The 12,464-nt window shown below is 32.7% G+C and overlaps 1 protein-coding gene across 5 annotated transcripts in view; it reads right to left on the minus strand.

Annotated features, from left to right (window-relative positions):
• The window catches only part of LOC149789309 (uncharacterized), a 121,861-nt gene extending 109,741 nt beyond the window's left edge, over positions 1-12,120 (minus strand). For 2 of the 5 annotated variants that reach the window (XM_089975513.1, XM_089975511.1), the window contains exons 1-3: positions 12,028-12,120; positions 7,567-7,967; positions 1,349-1,441 (exon numbers count right to left, since the gene is read on the minus strand). In XM_089975513.1, coding sequence (XP_089831639.1) covers positions 1,349-1,441; positions 7,567-7,939 — 466 coding nt within the window. In that variant the 5' untranslated portion in view covers positions 7,940-7,967; positions 12,028-12,120. Of the gene's footprint in view, positions 1-895; positions 911-1,348; positions 1,442-7,566; positions 7,968-12,027 lie in introns of all 5 variants that reach the window. The other 3 variants (XM_089975514.1, XM_089975512.1, XM_089975515.1) reach the window with 3 other exon arrangements.
• Positions 12,121-12,464: the final 344 nt, after the last annotated feature.

A 12,464-nucleotide genomic window follows, 5' to 3' on the forward strand; every position in this document is an offset into this window, starting at 1 on the left:
TTACCTGTATAATATAGGTGCAGGATAGATAATGAAATAGACACAGTGAATTGAATGTAGAGAATATAGAACAAGCACCAATTTCACCAGCATTAAGTCTTACAGGAAAGGCTAGACCTTACTTGGTCAAATTTAAGTTAGACTTAAATTTAACCAATCAGATCATCTGATTGTAGTTTTAAGCCAAGGCTTAAATTCTAAAGGTGAAAACCGTTACCAAGCCAGAGAAGTTTATAAGCTAAGATTAACCATTCACGCAGAGAAGTTGTCATAAAAGAATGCACCAGTGAATTCCTTGTTTTACATCTTTTAGGTAGGATAAAATAGATAAGAGGGCAGGGGTAATAATCCTAAACATAGTATTCAACATTATAATCATGCTTTAATAAGTTAATAAGTGCATACCCCTCAATTTGGTCAAAACTCACATAAAAAATATATATTTCCAAATGCGTAAGTTTTAATCTTGGCATACATCATCAGAGTGATATGGCCATTTAACCCTAGTTAGAATATCATTATATTTTCTTGCAATTTACTACCATGAATGTCTGGTATCTTATTACCACTTCATCAATTAAATGAGTCACAAACATTGGATCTTGTGCTTTATTCAAAGTAACCATATTGGGAGAGATGAAATAGTACCTGCAAAGTAAAGAGCTCCCAACAAGAAAGAAAGAAGCTGCCCTGCTAGTATGCATAGATGATATACAGGTATAGCTTGTTATGATGAGCTTATCTTTGTGAAATTTTACCACAATAATAAAGTGCATAGGGGGATTATTATGTCAAATATGACAATAAGAACATACTGTTAGATGATATTACTGTGTATTAGCATAGAATTTAGTAACAGCCTAACTAAGATTTAATGACAGGACTGTTTTCTCACCTGTACATAATTTCCCTGAAAGGAGAGTAATTAAAATTTCAAGCTACACCATTTAATAACAATGAAGGACAGTACCACAGTAAATATTCTATGGGAACATTACTAGGCCATTCCTCAGCAATATGTCAGTATTATCATCAGATCTATTCTTGGCCATGGCCTAAATTATCTTCGGATATATAGCTGGCCTAATGAATTATTGATGGCCATAGCTTAATGCATTACCATGTCCTCATACATCACTGGGCCTGTAGGGATTAAATTCAATTATGACTTACATAGATACAAAGACAAACATGTCAGTCAATCAAAAGTAAAACAAGGATTCTCTCAGCCAAGCCATATACATGTGACCCCTTGGTCCATCAAAATGCAGTGTTAGCACTGTATACAAATCTTGTGCAATGGTGGGTGGGTGATTGAAAACTATAATGAATATTGGTAGATGATTACTATGGCTATACAGGGGGAATCCTACATCTCCTGATGCCATACCCAAGCGTGAGGGTGTGTTCTTCTCCCGATGGAGAGGAGGCTGATGACCACCTGTTGATAATTGAATGTCATTTTACGCAAGTGAGTAAAAATATGGCATACTACATACGAATAAGGTCTGATACATTCAAACATGTCTAATTTATAACAGCAACCACTCAGAATGGCAGCCCATCATGAGCAAGTTATCTTTAGATGCAGGTAAAATCTGTCCTATGTATAAATGGACCTGTTTGGCCTGATCTTTAAATACATGTAGTACATGGTAGTTGTTACATTCAAGTGGTTGCCATAGCAGGTTTGACTGTTTATAAATAAATATTGATAGTCTATTAGCTGATCTAACTAAAAAGTTTTGCTCATTCAAAAATGGGCTCAAAGGAGATTAAATGTAAACTTACTCAAATAAATATGGTTTATAAAACACAACCATCTTCGTGATTCAATTTACTAAAGTAGAAAACACAAAAATTAGATATTTATCCAGGCAAAATACCATAATGTCTGCAGATCTTTACAAATAAGAAAACATTTAGTCAAAAATGATAATGTTTTCATAATTTTGACAAAACATATCACAATTAGGAAGAAACATTAACATATATATTTGATTATAAGTTGGGTCCAACTGCAAACACCATAGACCCCTATCTATCTGTCACATGATGCACCGGTAAATTAGGGTCTATGTTGTTTGCTCTAATATTTACTCTTAATTTTGCAACTGGATCCAACTTATACTCAAATATATATGTTAATAATTTCATGACTTTAAATTTCACGAATACTAATGCTATCACATTAGCTACCAAAGTCTTCACTGATCACGCTCAGGTCCTCAAAAAATCTGCTTCCTACTGGAGGGTATACTATCAGGGTAGATCAAGATAACATAATTTGTGAAGAGCTATTTTTTAACCCAACATTAGTTTTTTTAAAAATAACAATCAAAACCATAGTGAAATTTGTTGAATTCCTCACAATTTAGAAAAGAAAAATTCTTACTTTTAACTTGCATTTCATCATTAAAAATGTACATGAGTCTTGATAGTATCAATTTATTTGAAACAGCATACATTGTTTGACTAATTTAAATTATTTTCCATATTTTAATCATAAATTGTTTACCCATTCAACTTCCAACTGCTAAAATTCAGTCTTAAAAGACATACAATTATTTCTGTTCCTTTATGACAATGATAAAATCAAATTCAATCTTGTAAAAAATTCAAGTTGCATTGCTATTTGTTCAATTTAAAATAAATTATTTGTAGTCAGGCTATGAGAAGCTGAGTTGCTTTGCTACATCAGCAGTGAGATTAACCCACAGAGACTGAACATAAACACCTTCTGGGAAGACAAACTGTTCTCACACAATTGATATAATTATACTGTTATTGATTCATAAATAATGCAATGCTACCATTAGCATCCCATGCTATCAGAGAGGCTTTCGGACACTGAGACATGCACATGATCAATTTGCCTAATTAAGACAGAACACAGCTCTCCTAACAATTTAGAAAAAAAGATTTTACTCAGTTCCATTTTAATATAAGTAACAAACGAAGCAACTTATTTTTTTACTAAAAATTCTATAAAGCTAGTGTATCTGTACCACATAAACTTAACTGAGCTATTCTAAACTCCATGCAGTTTGTTTTCATCTGCTATCAACAATAATGTGAATTCAATGAAGTACACTCTAGATTAGCTAATACTGACATTGTTTCCTTTCTAACTTTGTTCATAAAGTAGTGTTTGAAAGTACCAAGACTATATGAATCAAAACAGTTACCATTTTTCTATTTACAAAGTAAAACATGGAGATACAATGTAAAACATGCAGATGCTAAATCTAGCTCTGTTAAAATAGCATTTGATAGTCTCTGTGAGGTTTACCAATGGCAATTGGTCACCATTTTGCAATGTCATTCTTCTTAGACTGGTTTCAATTTAAAACATTGGACTGCAGCCAAGTTTTAAGTTTCATTATGATATGAATTAAAAATTGAAGAATAATGGCAACTGACTGTAAACCTCATAGAAACTGTCAAGCAATTTTTCTGAAGCATTAAACTTGGCATCTATAAAAAAAAATATACTTTGTCACCCAACTGCCTTGGAACTGAGCTGCTTTATCATGAAACAACAAACCAAACCAAATTTGAATTCACCAACAGAAAATGGTAACCTATCTGACTGATATATATCTTATAATCCAAATATTACCATATGAATTAAATCATCACATGTAAAAGTTCATCTTGAGCATATTATATCATTTTTCATGGATAAACAATTTCATCAATGTTGCAGTGGTCATAGAGGCCTTCTGTGAAAGCAATGACTCCTTCTCCAATCCACAAATTTAAATTCTGAGAAACCTTTTGTTTACAAAACTAAAAAAAAAATTATGTCCAGAAACCAAAACTGTAAATTCATGAATGCACATTAATATGGCAAAATGCCACGTGTAGATTCATTGAGAAACAATGTAAACATTATAAAGTAAAAATGTTAAGAGCAAAAAGTTACCAATGTATGAAATGCCAGCAATAGTTGCAATTTAAGATCCAAATTCTGTTCCTTCAGTGAACCTCCAGCTTAAGGAGAAAATACCTCACACCAACGCTGATTCTGACACTTCTACACTCAATGGAACATTAATATCACAATGATATGAAATGAGCTATACAAGCAGCTAAATCAATTTCCTCCTCAGGTCTGTACATTCAACAGCTAGGCTCTGCATTTCCTTGTCCCACAATGCCAATAATCCAACATAAAAACTTTATGGCAACAGTCTCCAGCAACCTTGATACCAATGATCAGGAAACAAATTTAAACTGGGATAAATCATCGTTAATTGCAGTTTTTACTGAATCTGTCAGATCAATAAGCTGAAGCTGAAATGATTTTAAACTCTGGCAGCCACAAATGAAATGAATACAAAATCAATTTTGTATGACTAGATCCTAATGCTGAAATGTGAATAACTTTCCCTGCCAAATCAGTATGGCTGATTACCAGTATGACAACCATCTGTACCCATATAATGTACAGGGTAGCTCAGCATATACTGGCACAAACCAGTCTGGCCCATAACCAGTATGACAACCATATGTACCCATACAAATACACAGTATATTGGTTAAGTTATTATAGTAGTATTGGAACTGATGATTAAACAACTCAGATTACTGCCTGGTTTTAACATTATTTGTTATTTTAAATCATTCAATAAAATCAGAGTACAGAAGCATGTAAAGAAGGGTCCCTCAAATAATTCTGGCCTCCCTTGCTATGCATAGTAAATTACTATATTGCACACATTTCTGCACACTATTTGTTTTTAAATCAATTTTAACACATCCAGCCTTCTTTCTACAATAAACCATGTTAAGATTTACATGTAATATTATTACTTAATATGGGTATGACAAGCCATCCAGATGGTACTTTTGAACGTAGAAGTAATGCCATCACTTTGTTTTTTGTAAATTAAGGTTATCTCTCTGTACATGTTTCTATGTTTTAGCAGTTAACATTTCACTTTTAACATTTATACTTGCTTATAAGTAAAGTCAAACTGCAAACAACATAGATCTTGATCTGCCATAGCACAATGCACCTACAGATCAGGGTCTATGTTGTTTGTTCTACTAAGTACTCCTAACAATCTGCATAGACCCAAATATGCCAGTGCATTATGCAATGGTATCTCTGGGTCTGCAGTTTTGAGTTGGACTTGTCTTATAAGCCAGTATATGTGCTTACATGACTGGGCCAAATCATAGATGATGAACTTGGAGATCTGCTTGTATTAAACAGTGCAGTCCTCTATTCCTTAAGCTTCCAAGGTACAATACACTGTACAATGAATTCAACATTATTTGTGGTTTAATGTACAAATTTATATGGTGTTCATGGCTGCTAGATAGCATAAATCTAAGGAACTAACATGCAATCATCTTTGTATTGAAACAATAGGAAATCCTACCCAATCTATAAACTGAAGTACTGACACAGATGCTAACTTTACAAAACAATGAAAATTGACATAAATGAAAAAAAAAAGATGATTTTAGAGAAGTACTAAACTGTCTTCATCATGATGATATATTTTTCTGGCATGCCTGATGATGACATTTTGTACATCAACATGAGTTAGCAATCTTATTGTTTTAGCACACATTTAACACATTACAGGCTATATCATGTCAGGGAAATGTTAACTTGTGCCTTTCCCAAATACACAAAGAGGCAGTCAAGCTAGGCTGGACCTGGGTGTATTCTGAACTCCATACCTTTGGATTAAAAATCAGGTGCCCTACCAAATGAGCAACAGTGAAACCATTTTAATGTGTTGACATGATTATGTAAATATAATGACAAATTTATACATGTATGTGCTTTTAATGACTTGTTAGCACAACATAAGAACCTAAGTATGTCAATCTGTCATCATGTCTACTTAGTTATACCAAAACAATGCAACTGATAACTTGTTTTTTTTATGAAATAGACATCTTCATCCTATATGCCATAGTAATACCTTATGATAACGACAACTTTATACATCCATACATGAGTTAATAATACTTAGCTAATTATTGGCCAATTAAATTTACAGATTTTTTTTAGATCAATTAAATTTAGGGATTCAGTTGGGCTTTTCAAATGCCCTTAAGTCACAGTGACACCACCATGCCATACATTCAAAGGCTGGTGATTGTCCTTGTCCTTTAAAGTTACCAAATTTGTATCAAAATGGTAATAATTTCAAAGTTCATATGACAACATGAGCTCACCCAAGTTTTTGTTATTTTTAGTTGCTAAAATTAGTTCCAGGACTAATTTACCAAAGTGTTTTGGTTATGACAGTAAATATTTATTTAGAAGAAATTAACTATTATGTACCTGTAAATGACCCCTTAAAACTAGCAAGTTATACCATTCATCATTTAGTGTCATATACCATCAATTATTATTTTCTTTATAATCCTTTTAGAAGGGTCTAAGTTCAACACATGTATGTATATAATAAACCTTTAATCAAATATGTCCTTATATAGCAAAAGTGATTTGTTAGGTCCACTGCTTAAGTTCACCAATACCCAGTCATGATATCAATAAGAAGAGTTAAATAAATAGTTAAGAAAACTTTTGGTTTTATCTTAAATCAACAGTAAAGAAATTATTTCTTGGTACTGATTACTATCATAAAATGGTTTTAAAAAATTGCAGATTCTTTTTTACATCAATCCTTGTATGTGTTGAATCTTTCTATATTGTCTAATCATGTGTTGAATCTTTCTATATTGTCTAATCACATGCTGAATCTTTCTACATTGTCTAATCACGTGTTCAATCTTTCTATATTGTCTAATCATGTGTTGAATCTTTCTATATTGTCTAATCATGTGTTGAATCTTTCTATATTGTCTAATCATGTGTTGAATCTTTCTATATTGTCTAATCATGTGTTGACTCTTTCTATATTGTCTAATCATGTGTTGAATCTTTCTATATTGTCTAATCACATACTGAATCTTTCTATATTGTCTAATCACATGCTGAATCTTTCTATATTGTCTAATCATGTGTTGAATCTTTCTATATTGTCTAATCATGTGTTGAATCTTTCTATATTGTCTAATCATGTGTTGAATCTTTCTATATTGTCTAATCATGTGTTGAATCTTTCTATATTGTCTAATCACATGCTGAATCTTTCTATATTGTCTAATCATGAGATAACATACTTGATTTATATTTTTGCCCCTTAATAATAATAATAATAATGAGGACTTTGTATAGCGCCTAATTTTTAGAAGCTCTAAGCGCTTTACAACATTAGACAACACCTATAAGATAAAAAAACATATAATGATATGATTACAAAAACAAACACAATGAAATTAGAAAACATAAATCGAACATAAACATCAATAATCGCAATAACAGCATTTTGTACATTCTAACACCAATTTGCCACTATTTTCAAAACAATTATGTCAAAAGATAATCAAAACTTAAAACTTATCAAGTATATGACTGTTTCTTCATTTCATCATAAAATGAATGAGAAGAAATATTTAAAGAATAAAAATATTTAAACTAATACTGATACATCCAATTAAAAATGTTGAGCAGGATAAGTTTTTTATTACCTGTTGGAATAGCCATGGATATGGTAACAGTAAAAGTAACTTGATGCCCATCAATAAATACACTTCCCTTTCCCTTTTTCCTGGGCTTTGCATCAAACATAACACTCCCACTATTGCTGCTTTTTGGACGTCCTGAACTGTCTGTGCTTTGAGGACGTCCTAATGGAGACTGGCGACTTGATGGTTGAGATCCTTGGCCATCTCCTAAATCTTCTAACATCTGTCCATTTTTATCTTCTTTTTCTGTGTCTTTTTCATCAATTTTAATCTTTGTCTCTCCGTCTGAATCCATCAAGTCTCGCTGAACAGGTGTCTGTACAACCTCTTCTGAATGATCTTGAGGGCTGCCAGGTGTAATGCCTTCTGATGACATGGTGGTTACCCTAATTTAGCCCTATGATCTGCAATATAAACCACAATGTCAAAAAAAATACAATGTGATAATGAGTAAGCTAAGTACCTTTCTCAGAGACACACAGATGCAGACGACCTCAGCTGACCTGAACAGGTACTGAATCTGCAACCCTTGATTATGAATCCAGTGCTCTACCAAATGAACTCCCACAGAACCTTTAATTTATATCCACTTTTATGCTATATTGCACAGATTTTCCATAGATTATTTGGATTATCTGCCTCCAAAGGACCCTGAAAAGTCATTGTACATGTATTGTTAGCTTTTATATCCATCCTTGTTTCTGCAGATATGTCAGTTCTCAGTTCTCAATAAAACTTTAACTCATTGGCATCACATGACTTAATCTACATTACTTGAGACAGCAATCATGTTGAATATGACATTTCACAAGGATGAGTATCAACTATTTTTGTTTCAGATCACAGATGCAGCCAGGCATGGGTGAGAGTCGGGGAGAAGGAAAAGAAGAGACAAAAGTGTAAAGAAAGATGCAAATATTTTTAATGACTTTTATCTTTAGTCTGTTCTTTTTATCTAGAATACAGATACATCTTGCTCAATATTCACTGAAGTGGCAACAGACATTTGAGGAAAAGAATGGCATAGGTCAACGGAATGAGTTTGTTGCAATTGATTTTCTGTAGAAGGTAATTTTCACTTTGAACATTTAAACTTAATAAGCTGCATGCTAAATGTAGTGGTAAATGCAAAGACAGTTTTCAGATTTGGGCTTCTTTGTAAACAGTCTTTAGCTTATGCATTGGTTTTCAATCTGTACACAAGACCTTTTGAAAAATCTCTGCTGTCTGAAACATTCAAGTTTTATTTCAGCACATCTTTAAACATCCATGGATGAGGAACAATTTGAGACTGCAAGAGACAGAGAAACAAACTTCAATGATATTTTAACTATGTAACAAATTCCTCAATGAAAATAAATAGTTCCATATGTAATTGTTCCATTTTAAACTAACTGGCCACACCTCCCACCCAAAAGCTAAAAACAGAAGTTGGTGCTTGTAATTTGTAGACTAAAAAGGATCATGTTAAATTAAACAGATCAAGACATCTGGTGCAGTCTGCTTTGTGTGGCAACATTTTATAAAATGTACTACAAATGAAACTGATTAATTATGCCATAATTTCTACCGCGTACCTAATCTTGTGATGACACCTTACATTTCTTAATATCAAGGAAAGGAAGGGATAGAGACCAAGAGCTGACCCATTACTAAATCTTGCAATTTTTTACCCAAGATTTACAAACTAATTTACCCTGTAATTATCTGGTTCCTGGACAGCAGCCCATACATGTGATATTCCCCAAACAATCAGTTAGACCTCCTAATTAAAACTTTATACTGGCTACAAAACAGGACAAAATTCCTAATGTATTGTCTATTATTTAGAAAAATAACTCTCTCAAATGAAGAACAACTCTCCCTGAAGGCTGTTCCAAAAATTTCACATCTATACTAAGCATCAGCCACAATACTTTTATCAATGATGGGACTGAACAATTAAAAATCCGCATGTCAATCGGATTCCTTTCAATATTTTATAAATTTATTTTTACTTAAAAAAGGGATCAAGTGATGAAAATATGTCAAACTTTTGATGGATAATCCAACCTGCATTATCATGTGGGGAAAGGTTTACATATTTAAATCTGGATGTTAGTTACCTTTGTGTAATTCAACTTAAAGATAAGTATATTTTATACTGTCTCATTTTTAAGAACATCAGACAGTTCAACAACTTTAAAAAATTAATCATCAAAACCTTCATCTGCATCAAGTTTCATTATCCTTGCAGTTATCTAATTCCAACAGATAACAAGCTAGATGTTTTTCTTGTTTATGTTTTTTTAAAAATTGGATACAAGATGCTATAATTAATAATGGATGTCTAGCTAACATAACAAACAATAGCTCTAGATGAGCATTTAAATATACCATAAGTTTGACTATTATAACAGGTTTGGCAGGTTTAATGCCATTTTTCAGTACGTGATAGGCTATACATGGTAACCAGTTTAGAAGGGGAGAGAGAAACTGAGAAGAACCATGACGACCCATCAGAATATACAGGAAAGTTTTCCTGCATACCCATTCTAATCAAGCCAAGACACAAACTCATGTAGACAGTGAATGAAATGGTTAAGTAAGTGACCACTCTGCCACCTGGGCACACAGAAAATACATAATTAAAACTGGACAGATAGCAATAAACTAATAAAACAGCTACAAAAGACAAATTACAATATATACAAAGTGTGTGTGCATGTATATATATATATATATATATATATATATATATATATATATATATATATATATATATATATATATATATAGATAGATACATACATACATTGTCATGTTTAAACAGTAATAAAAACATATACACTCATGATACAACAAGTATAGAACTAACAGCTACAAATATAAATAAAGCAGTTAATGTACTTAGGAATAACAATCTTGTTAATGAAATGTACATGGGTCAAATTAATAATATGGAGATTGAGACATTAGGGTGCCAAGAATTGGACCAAACAAGCTAAGGCAGTAGGTAAGTAAGACTGAAACATCATGCATGATAATGAAACTAGGAAAATGTTAGTCACATCAACATTGACAACTTAAAGAGTTGGTGAAATAGCATAATTGACTTTGTCACCACAGGTCCCAGGTTCAAATCCTGGTTGGTCAAAAAGCTGTGTTTCCATACACCTTCACGAGCAACATGGGCAGGTATGATGATAAACAGTGTGTTGTCCATTGGGTGGAAACATTAAATGGCAGTCCCCTGTGCAGGAAGAATCTTTTATTTCAGACTGCATAGTCCATACATCCAAATTAGGCATAAATATAAAATAAAAGTATTTTAAAAATAAAAGATCATATATATCTTATGTATAAATATGCAAGATATCTTATGTAAAAATATGCAATCACATCTACAACAATGGGCTGTGTCCAGCATTATTAAGAATGAAATTATGTAAGACATTTCAAGATTAATTTATTCCATCCTACCAATAATATGAAAATTTAAATGAATGTCATAGTTCCACAGAGATTTTAAGATGCAATTCTTACTACCTGATATTTCTGTCATTATTGTGAACACATACTTTCTTACTACTTCTTCAAAACTGCATACACTATAGATTACAAACATGTCAGAGACATGTTCAGTCTTGGAAGGCTTAATAGAAAACAAAACACTACTATCATAACCAATAACTAGTTTTCTTTTCATAGATTCACTAAAGTTTGTCCACAAAGGAGTATAATAGATTGTGCAGAAATAAGATTTGGATAAGTTAACTTTGATATTCAAAGAACAATTCCTAAATTTACATAGCTTGTTTGTTTGAGTATACACAAATCTGTAATGTCTCATCACATCTTCATCATCTGGCTGATTGGCTTTTAAAATATGACCCAAATGTGTATAATTGCTGACATATGTAAGAGTATGGCCGTTAGAATGTAAAAAGCGAGGAAATGGTAATTTAAAAGAAGTTGACTTAAAGATCTCCCTCAAGGTATTTTAAAAAGAATTGGTACCTGTTGCTGTTGCATAAATTTCTGTACACCCATGTGTGTGCATAAGCACTCTTGCCCATAATACTCGATATTCAGTTGCAGTAACTGGTATAGGTATAGTTAAACTAATGACAAAAGGTCATTTACACCACACCGGGGCTCGTTGCAAGTGAAATAAAGAATATCAGCGAACGGACAGAACTTGCTGGACGGCTGGGAGGTCCAAACCTGTAACGATTATATTGCTGTTATTAATCCTCTTTCTCTTTGCAAAACGTGCCTCATATAAGTATTGTACTATGATAAATTTCGCACTTTGGTGAATGATTTGTGTCTCACTGTCCCGATTGTCACCAGACCCCCAACCCACCCTGGTGACAAAACTTTTAAAAGTAAAATGTACTGTTAGAAAGACGCTACTAGATCTGGAATACACCAAATACATACATCGATCATCAAACTAACTTCATAAAAATGAAGCTGTACCTTGGAAATCACATACATTCAAACTACTGCTCTACAATCACTTTGGCACGGGACAGCAGACAAACTTCCATAACCATCAATAGACCTTACAACCAACCGAGAGGAAACCCTACCGCGTTGCCTCGTAAAATAGTTATGATATGTTTAGTCTTCAACATCTAATAATATGGAAAAGTTAACAAGCAATTATGTCTCATTTAAAATATATAATATATTGAGTAAATAATGCAGATTTAAATTCAGAGCAACTGTATAAACCGACTCGATTTGTCGTTTAGGCGGATTAATTTTACAATGAAACACGGCTTGTTGCTACAACACGTATGTCACCCCCATGAGTTGGATCTCAACGGGACAGCGACAGAAAAACAGGACGACGTTTCGATCGATATGTCCCAAGAGCCAAATAACAAAGCAGATCAATTTCTTACGTTCAT

This window comes from Sinohyriopsis cumingii, chromosome 11 (genome assembly GCF_028554795.1).
Source record: "Sinohyriopsis cumingii isolate HCF-2022 chromosome 11, ASM2855479v2, whole genome shotgun sequence".
Taxonomy (NCBI): Eukaryota; Metazoa; Mollusca; class Bivalvia; order Unionida; family Unionidae; genus Sinohyriopsis; species Sinohyriopsis cumingii.